Raw genomic sequence first — 10,795 nt, forward strand, 5'->3', positions numbered from 1 at the left:
GGCACTCCGCCTCTTAAGAGAGCGAATTAATTTGCGCTAGTGCTTAATGAGTTGTCCAGTGAATTTTGTTTCTTTGAACTTCGGGAGAGGCTTGGCTTGGTCTTTTTCTTGGCTTTGATTTTACTCTCTGCCATTTCAAAGCAGTTAGGTATTCATCGCTGTCGCTCATGTTGACAGCAATGAGAGTCAACAGTTACTTGGTGCTTATCAGCATCCACAAACTTATGGTTGTATTTCACGACTGTAACACAAGAAATAACCGAATCTTAAGCAGAAGCCTAAGCACAAACTAGGCACGTCCAAAATCAAAGAGTTTTCGATCGCGACTTCCACAAGCTGTCCGCTCCGTGGGTGAGATTCGAGCGAGGAATCCGTTGCTGGCTTTACATTACAAAAGACTTTATTATATCTAGTGGTTCTGAATACACAATACCTGGTATAATTTCAGCATCTCTGAAAGTTTCCACTTCTGGAGTGTTGACAGTAATCCGCGTCGATCTGGCCATGTCCGTCCGTCTGTCCGTACGATCGCCTCGATCTCAGGAACTACAAAATCTAGAATGTTGAGACTAAGCACTCAGCTTCCAGAGTTTCAAAATGTTGCCACGCCCACTCTAACGCCCACAAACTGCACAAAACAGTCACGGCCACCCTTTTGAAAAATGTGATATTTTTTCACTTCTTTATATATCTTGTAAATTTCTATAAATTTGTCAAAATACTTTTTGCCACGCCCACTTTGAAGATCACAAACCGAACAAAACTCTTAAGCCCACACTTTTAAAAATTTGTTTAGTTTTATTTTCATTTAATTATTTTTTTCCAATTTCTACCGATATTCCAGAAAATTTTGAAATTTCTCGTTTCCACTAGCTGAGTAACTGCTATCTGATAGTCGGGAACTCGACTATAATATTCTATCGTGTTTAAATCTGAAAATTGCCAATCCAACATTTTTTAATTCATATTATTTTGTATTCATGTTATAATACATACTTTACCTTTAATTTCACACAAGATTAATAATATAATGTTTTCAGTGATAATTACTTATTATTTATTTAGTGCCTCATACGAAATACTTTCCTTTAGTCGTAATGGCGACGGCGGAAATTTATTGGTGTAACTGGAGTGATAGATTATATTAATTAATAATAAGTCTCTTGCTCCACCCAGCCGCCTGGGTTTCTTCTTATTAGAAATCGGCGACTCTCATCAAAAATAAAAATTAATAACCCAAAAGGAAGTGCATATATCCACCAAATAAATCTGAAAAACATCAAGAACATTAGTTTTAAACCGTTTTTCATATTAATTTGTACTTACTTTATGGAATACATTCTTAATGTTTTTTCAAATACTGGAACATAGCATAGTATACAGGCAATAATGATTTCAAGAACCAAAGCGAAGTTAAGTACATGATTGCTCATACCTTGTTGCAGGATTGAGTTTCGACGAGTTTTGCATATTAAAAGGTCAAATACCTGTGTCACAACAATCGACACAAAAAATCCGGTACTTGCTCTATATTCAAGAACTTTACGTTCTCTGTAGGTCTAGAAACATTTAAAAAGAAAATAGGTAAAAGAATAATAATAGAAATAATATAACAAAATACAGTTACCCATTCTTGTCCGTAGCCATCTTCAAGGTCTTCCACATACTTTGAGTCCCAGTTCTCTCGAATTCCTTTAAGTCTGGACGGGGGAAATCCATGCTCTGCCATTATTGCAAAAAAAGTAAAGAAAGCTGCAACAGCTTGTATAACTCCAATTTGCAAGTAAGCCATTAGAATTAACCTAATAATTTATTTTTTTAATCATTACTTAAGGTATTACATTAAGGTATACGGAGTACGCATAAAGTTTTGCAAGCAAACTACATATTCTTAAACCTCCTTTGGCAAAGTATGTTGATATGCACAAAAAATTAAAAAATACTTTTTGAGTAATTGTGCGCGGGTGCATGTCTAACGCCCAGTGTCATAACGCAATTCGGGGGATTGACAAAAACAAGATTAAACTGCGTTGCTTCAGGACAAATGATCGGAAGATAATAACTTCATAAAATAAAGTTCTGGGAGTAAACTTTGAACATAATAATCTAATGTATACGAATATGAAAAATTATTTGTTTATTAAACTCTTAGGTCCAATGAGGATCTTTATATCAGATACCCTTTACACCCTAATCAAGTAAAAAATTATTTACAAATTTAAGAAAAAATGGGTATGTTTACTAATCTCTAGCCTACACACAATGATATATTATAAATTATTTATACGACCACTCTGGACCTGTCGTATATTTTTTGTGTATTGGGTATAAAAACTTACTTTTTATTTACCAAACGGTCTTCAAAAGGATCTCTTGGCATACGCGCCATTATATCAGATTCCGCTTTTTCATAAGCTAGCGATATTGCCGGAAGCATATCAGTGCCGATATCGATGCAAAGAATTGCTATAGTGCCTAGAGCTAAAGGTATATCAAATAACACAAAAAATAAAAACGGCAATATCTCCGGAAGATTTGAAGTTAATGTATATGCGATGGACTTTTTGAGATTATCGAAAATAATCCGCCCCTCTTCAATACCAACAACAATTGATGCAAAATTGTCATCCAGTAGAATCATATCTGCCGCCTGTTTAGAAACATCAGATCCAGAAATACCCATGGCAACCCCAATATCAGCTCTCTTTAATGCTGGGGAGTCATTAACACCATCGCCAGTTACAGCAACAATTTCACCACGTCTTTGACAAGCTTCTACGATTAAAAGCTTCTGCTGTGGAGATGTTCGGGCAAAAACGATTTCATTATGATAGTATATAACAGCGTCCAATTCTTCTGCTTTCATGTCACGTAGCTCACCACCGTGAACCACAATAGAAGTAGCTTGTCGGGGATCGATTTCGAGTACTGTAACGCCACGTTCTTTGGCCATGTCCCCTGCAGTAGGCGTTGTAATAATGCCCACACTACGGGCTATGGCTTTAGCAGTAATAGGGTGATCTCCGGTTACCATAATTACACGTACACCTGCTGAACGGCACTTTGCAACTGCGTCTGGGACTGCCACTCGTGGCGGGTCTATTAACGATATTAATCCAAGAAAACGAAGATTTTCTAATGGAAAGTTTGGAGGATCTGCTCTAAAATCGTAAGAAATTTGATATTCAGTCATGGGAAGTATGAGGTCAGCAAATCCTAATACTCTTTCACCCATTCCGCCCATTTCTAAATAAGCTTCTTCAAATTCCATTTTTAATGCAGGCGTAAGTTCTACAGACTGTCCTTGAATTATTATCTTAGTACAGCGATCCAATATTCTCTCTGGAGCCCCTTTCATCTCAAGTATAAAGTATCCATCGCTTGAATTAAATTCGTGAACAGAAACTTGATACTTTTCTGTTGAATTAAAGGGAATTTCGGTCAATTTCAAATGCTTTTGACGAAAAGCACTGATACCTCCAAAAACCGATTCGGTGAATTTTAAAAGAGCAGCCTCTGATGCATTCCCATTAACATCTTTTTTAAATACGGGAATATCATCTTGACCTCCTTTAAACTCAGCTGAATTGCAAAGTGCGGCACACATAAAAAGAGCATAAAATGATTTATCCTCCATTTTAAAGTGGGATCCTCGGAATGATTCAGTAGTGTCAGATTCAACAATTTTTTGATCATACCATAAGTGAGCAACAGTCATTCGATTTTGAGTAAGGGTTCCTGTTTTATCCGAACAGATTGTTGATGTCGATCCTAAAGTCTCAACAGCTTCTAAGTTCTTAACCAAACAATTTTTGGAAGCCATGCGTTTTGCAGTAAGGGTTAAACATACAGTTACTGTTACTAGTAACCCCTCAGGGACGTTTGCAACTATAATTCCAATAAGAAACACAACTGCATCAATAAATTCATAACCTAGTGTTAAACTTATTGCAAAAAAAGATAGTCCTAGTACCAATGCAAATATTGTAATAACCTGAATAAAATGTTGTATTTCCCTGGAAATAGGTGATTGTACGTCGTCCAGTCCTGCCGCTAAGTTTGCTATTCGTCCCATCACTGTGCTGTCACCAGTAGCAATGACAACACCTCGGCAAGTACCTTCAAGTACGTTTGTAGAAAAAAAAGCCAAGTTTCTTGTTTCCAATGGGTTTTCATGTGTAAATTCTGTAGATCTCACTTGAGGCTCGGATTCTCCAGTTAAGGAAGAGTTATCCACTTTAAGTCCATGAGCTTCTAATATTCGAATGTCAGCTGGAACCCTATCACCAAATTTAACTTCTACAATATCTCCCTTTACTATTTCGTTTGAACTAATCGTGTTTATTTCCCCTTCTCGTATAACTGTAGCGTATTGCGGAACAAGGTTCTTAAATGAGTCCATTATGGAAGAGGATTTATGAACCTAAAATGTAAATCATTATTAAAACTACTATCACAAAAATGGTAATAATTATTTTCATATTAAAAAGTAAGTTATGCAGTACAATTCAACATATACGAGTTACAGATACTCGATTCCCGTAGGCAAACAATCAACCGGTATATCGATATATTTCGGTATATCGATAAATATCCTTCTACCTGTTACATACTTTTCAAGGAATCCAGTAAAACGTTTTACTCTACTAGTAACGGGTACTAGTCTACTTGTACTCTACTAAAACAAGATAGAATGCTATAGTCGAGTTCCTAGACTATCAGATACCCGTTACTCAGCAAGTGGAAGTGCAAACGAGAAATTTCAAAATTTTCTGGAATATCGGTAAAAGCTAAAAAAAAATAACGCAACATTTTTAAAAAGTGTGGCCGTGACAGTTTTGTTTGGTTTGTGGGTGTTAGAGTGGGCGTGGCAACATTTGGAAACAAACCTGTGCTGCGTCTATGTCTCTGGAAGCTGCATGCTTTATCTCAACATTCATTCTTTTGTAGATCCTGGGATCGAGGCGTTCATACGGAAAGACGGACGGACATGGCCTGATCGACTCGGCTAATGATCCTGATCATGAATATATAAACTTTATAAAAAAAAAAAAGTTTCCTTCTGCCTGTTACATACTTTTTAAGGAATCTAGTATACCCTTTTACTCTACGACGATAGCACAGGTCTCTAGTCCCAGGTATTCAGAAGTTATGAGCGTGTAAAATGTAGCGATTTAGCTGTTTTAATGCCAAACTAGCGGGTTTTTCGAAAAGTAGTAGAACTAAAGTTTCTAATATCGACCTATTATTCATAAATTAACTGGTTCATGGCCCTAGAAATCGTATGGATACGTTCATACAAAATTCATTCGTCAAAAACGGTTATTGTTTTGAATTGGGGTGTTGGTATGTTGTTTTTGCCAAATTCGTCAAGCCGAGGACCTACCCTGCAGTTGAAGTTTATTAATAATATTTTTACATTATGGGAAATCATTTCTATAATGCGCCGCAAATACCTGAATGAAAATTGGTAGTACAAGTTATGTTCAACAAAAAAAAGGTTGGGCATATACAATTTGATAGAACAGTTTACACAATACTACTTAAAATAAAATATAAAAAAGCATTTTTAAATAAAATCCATAATTATCTAAATTCATAATTTATGAGCTTCCAATTTAAATTAAATATTTAATTTTTTATGATAAATTGTATATTCCTAATTTAATTATTTTCTATAATTTTCAATTAATGTCTATTGCACAAAGAAGCTTGCGCTTATTTTCAATTAACTTGTAATTTTCTTTTGTTTTTCTGGCATTTACTTGATATAGTCACTCGGTTGTCGAACCTGTATAGATAGTAGACTCTTGGAAACGTTTAATGCAGATAGCGTTAAAAATGAAAGACTAATTTGGGTACAAAGGACGGAGAGACATATGTATTTGTTTATAATCAAGAATATACAACACAAAGTCGCAATTGCGCTGGCAACCTCTGACTGAAATCAATATATTAGTTTGACAAATATCTCCCTTCCGCCTTTTTGTCTTTTGAATTTCGCGGCTATGTACAAAGCGCTAACGTATCTGGCAATACTATACATAATTTGAAAGGTCTTGACAACCTACAAAACGACGCTATGCATGATTAGTTTGGATATTGCGTTCAACAGTTATAGACGTGTAAACATGGAGTTCGCTAACGCCGAAATTCGCGCTATTTTAAAGTTTTCCTTCGTTAAAGGCAAATCCGCTAGAGAAACGTTCCGTGAGATTAATGGTGTTTTGGGGGATGGTACTCTATCACTTCGAACCGCGGAGGAATGGTTTCGACGATTCAGAGCCGGTGAAAACGACTACATGGATAAGCCAGCCGGCGGAAGACCTGTGACGACAAATACCGATCAAATCATGGAATACATCGAGTTAGACCGGCATGTGGCATCTCGTGACATCGCCCAGGAGATGGGAGTTAGTCACCAAACCATTTTAAACCATCTGCAGAAGGCTGGATACAAATAAAAGCTTGATGTTTAGGTGCCTCATGATTTGGCGCAAAAAAACCTTCTGGACCGAATCAACGAATGCGATATGCTGCTGAAACGGAACGAACTCGACCCATTCTTGAAGCGGATGGTGACTGGCGACGAAAAATGGATCACATACGACAATATCAAGCGAAAACGGTCGTGGTCGAAGGCCGGTGAATCGTCCCAAACAGTGGCCAAGCCGGGATTGACGGCCAGGAAGGTTTTGCTGTGTGTTTGGTGGGATTGGAAGGGAATCATCCACTATGAGCTGCTCCCATATGGCCAGACGCCTAATTCTACCATCTACTGCGAACAACTGGACCGCTTGAAGCAGGCAATCGACCAGAAGCGTCCAGAATTGGCCAACAGGAAGGGTGTAGTGTTCCACCAGGACAACGCCAGACCACACACTTCGTTGATGACTCGTCAGAAGCTACGGGAGCTCGGATGGGAGGTTATATCGCATTCACCATATAGCCCGGACATAGCGCCAAGTGATTACCACCTGTTCCTGTCCATGGCGAATGCTCTTGGTGGTGTAAAGTTGAACTCAAAAGAGGCTTGTGAAAAGTGGCTGTCCGAGTTCTTCGCAAATAAGGAGGGGGGCTTCTACGAGGGAGGTATTATGAAGTTGCCGTCTAGATGGAAACAGATTATCGAACAAAACGGCGCATATTTGAACTAAATCCGATCACTGTAACACTTTTTATAAAGCATTGAGTAAAGAGCAAATAAGCTATTTTGAGCTATAAAAAGATATTTGCCAACCTATTATATGGTATATACATACATATGTATGTGTAACAAGTCAACTGGGTCTTTCCATTTATATACTTCTCATGGCTTTAACCATTTGTCTGGCTATAATTGTAATTTTAAGGTACCTTTATTTAGCATGTTTATTTATTTACCTGAAAATATGTATATAATCCAGTGACTATTACCAAAACGGCCAATGCAATGCCAAGATAAAGATTGTCCTTTGGTGGTTCGTGCTGCGTTTTTAATTGTATAAGATATCCAACGAAACAAAGAAAAGATCCTGACCAAAGTAGTATAGCAAATCCTCCAAACATGGTTTTTAGAAAAACTATCCATTGTGGAGTTGGAGGCTGTGGCGTTAGTATGTTAGGACCATTTATTTCCAATCTTAATTTGGCCTCCAAATGGGATAAGCCCTATTAAAAAAATATTATGCATTATAAACGACTTATTATATATTATATATATCATACCATGTGGGGATCTGTCTTTAAGCGCTCTAATAGTTCGTCTACAGATATTTTATGATTATCAGTTTCCACATCTTTTTTAAAAGACTGAATGTCCTTTTTATGTTGCTTTCCATTAATTTTGCTTTTATGTTCTTTTTTTTTTTTTGTTGGCATCTTTTAAATTTTGTACCCTGCGTTTGACATTTGATGAAAACAGCTATGCTCTAGTGATAGAATGAAATAGTGATTGCTAAATAAAATAGTGATTGCTATATAAACAGTGATTGCTAAATAAAATTGTCTTGCTAAATAAAATAGGTATTGCAATAGTGATGGCTAAATAAAATAATGATTTCCTAATAAAATAGTGATTACTAAATAAAATAGTGGTTGCTAAATAAAATAGTGATTGCAATCGTGATTGGTAAATAAAAATGGTTGCTTAATAAAATAGTTATTGCCTAATAAAATATGGAATGCTAAATAATGAAGTGATTGTTAAATAATATAGGGATTGCTAAATATGATAAAGTTTGCTAAATATAATAGAGATTACTAAATAAAATAATGACTGCTAAATAAAAAAGAGATTGCTAAGTAAAATAGTGATTACTGAATAAAGTGGTGATTGCTAAATAATATAGTGGTTGCTAAATAATATAGTGATTGCTAAATAAAATAGCTATTGCTAAATAAAATAGTGATTGCTTAGTAAAAAGTCATTCCTAAATGAAATAATGATTGCTAAATAAAATAGTTATGACTAAATAAAATAGTGATTGCTTAATGAATCAGTAATTGCTAAATAAAACAGTGATTGCTGCAATAAATAGTAATTGCTTAGTAATAGCTAAGTAAAATTGTGATTGCTAAATTAAATAGTGATTGCTTAATGAAGTAGTGAATGCTAAGTAAAATATCTATCACTGAATAAAGAAGTGTTTGCTAAATAATATATTGATTGTTAAATAAAATAGTGATTGTTAACTAAAATAGTGATTGCATAATTATGTATTGATTGCTAAGTAAAATAGTGATTACTAAAAAAATTGCTAAATAAAATAACGGTTGCTAAATAAAATAGTGATTGCTGAATAAAGCAGTGATTGCTAAATAAATTAGTGATTGCTAAGTAAAATAGTGATTGCTAAATTAAACAGTGATTGTTAAATAAGTTGTTAAATAAAATAGTGATAGCTAAATAAAATAGAGACTGCTAAATAAATAAAAAATTGCTAAATAAAATAGAGATTGCTAAGTAAAACAGTGATCGCTAAGTCAAATAGTGAGTACTGAATAAAGTAGATTGTATAATAAAATAGTATTAAATAAAATAGTTAAAAATAAAATAGTGATTGCTAAATAAATATAATGGTGCTAAATAAAATAATTTTTGCTAAAAAAATATTCATTGCTCATTAATGTAGTGATTGTTAAATAATACAGAGATTGCTAAATTATATAGTGGTTGCTAAATAAAATATTTATAGCTAAATAATGTAGTTATTGTTAAATAAAATAGTTATAAATAAAATAGTTAGTTATAAATATTACGTTTTTAGGTGTGGGCGACCCAAAATAAAATTTATTAAGGCACAAAATTGCTTTTTTTTGAAAAAATGAAAAAACATTTTTTTAGAGGGTAGGGAAACGCCAAATACTTTTTTATTGGGTAGAAAATAGTTTTTATTATAAATATTACGTTTTTAGGTGTGGGCGACCCAAAATAAAATTTATTAAGGCACAAAATTGCTTTTTTTTGAAAAAATGAAAAAACATTTTTTTAGAGGGTAGGGAAACGCCAAATACTTTTTTATTGGGTAGAAAATAGTTTTTATTATAAATATTACGTTTTTAGGTGTGGGCGACCCAAAATAAAATTTATTAAGGCACAAAATTGCTTTTTTTTGAAAAAATGAAAAAACATTTTTTTAGAGGGTAGGGAAACGCCAAATACTTTTTTATTGGGTAGAAAATAGTTTTTATTATAAATATTACGTTTTTAGGTGTGGGCGACCCAAAATAAAATTTATTAAGGCACAAAATTGCTTTTTTTTGAAAAAATGAAAAAACATTTTTTTAGAGGGTAGGGAAACGCCAAATACTTTTTTATTGGGTAGAAAATAGTTATTTATTATAAATATTACGTTTTTAGGTGTGGGCGACCCAAAATAAAATTTATTAAGGCACAAAATTGCTTTTTTTTGAAAAAATGAAAAAACATTTTTTTAGAGGGTAGGGAAACGCCAAATACTTTTTTATTGGGTAGAAAATAGTTATTTTATTATAAATATTACGTTTTTAGGTGTGGGCGACCCAAAATAAAATTTATTAAGGCACAAAATTGCTTTTTTTTGAAAAAATGAAAAAACATTTTTTTAGAGGGTAGGGAAACGCCAAATACTTTTTTATTGGGTAGAAAATAGTTATTTATTATAAATATTACGTTTTTAGGTGTGGGCGACCCAAAATAAAATTTATTAAGGCACAAAATTGCTTTTTTTTGAAAAAATGAAAAAACATTTTTTTAGAGGGTAGGGAAACGCCAAATACTTTTTTATTGGGTAGAAAATAGTTATTTATTATAAATATTACGTTTTTAGGTGTGGGCGACCCAAAATAAAATTTATTAAGGCACAAAATTGCTTTTTTTTGAAAAAATGAAAAAACATTTTTTTAGAGGGTAGGGAAACGCCAAATACTTTTTTATTGGGTAGAAAATAGTTATTTATTATAAATATTACGTTTTTAGGTGTGGGCGACCCAAAATAAAATTTATTAAGGCACAAAATTGCTTTTTTTTGAAAAAATGAAAAAACATTTTTTTAGAGGGTAGGGAAACGCCAAATACTTTTTTATTGGGTAGAAAATAGTTATTTATTATAAATATTACGTTTTTAGGTGTGGGCGACCCAAAATAAAATTTATTAAGGCACAAAATTGCTTTTTTTTGAAAAAATGAAAAAACATTTTTTTAGAGGGTAGGGAAACGCCAAATACTTTTTTATTGGGTAGAAAATAGTTATTTATTATAAATATTACGTTTTTAGGTGTGGGCGACCCAAAATAAAATTTATTAAGGCACAAAATTGCTTTTTTTTGAAAAAAT

General features: G+C 33.6%; 1 protein-coding gene across 1 annotated transcript; it reads right to left on the minus strand.

Moving 5' to 3' along the window:
- Nucleotides 1-1,041: 1,041 nt before the first annotated feature.
- On the minus strand, nucleotides 1,042-7,915 carry LOC6555881 (sodium/potassium-transporting ATPase subunit alpha). The gene is made up of 6 exons (XM_001982722.3): nucleotides 7,708-7,915; nucleotides 7,384-7,650; nucleotides 2,340-4,423; nucleotides 1,628-1,802; nucleotides 1,327-1,559; nucleotides 1,042-1,269 (listed from the first exon to the last, which is right to left on the minus strand). Exons 1-6 carry the CDS (start codon nucleotides 7,858-7,860, stop codon nucleotides 1,149-1,151), a joined length of 3,033 nt encoding a protein of 1,010 aa, XP_001982758.2. The 5' UTR covers nucleotides 7,861-7,915; the 3' UTR covers nucleotides 1,042-1,148.
- Between the last annotated feature and the right edge of the window lie 2,880 nt (nucleotides 7,916-10,795).

Source organism: Drosophila erecta, unplaced genomic scaffold (genome assembly GCF_003286155.1).
Source record: "Drosophila erecta strain 14021-0224.00,06,07 unplaced genomic scaffold, DereRS2 tig00000294-arrow-arrow-pilon, whole genome shotgun sequence".
In the NCBI taxonomy this organism is placed as follows: Eukaryota; Metazoa; Arthropoda; class Insecta; order Diptera; family Drosophilidae; genus Drosophila; species Drosophila erecta.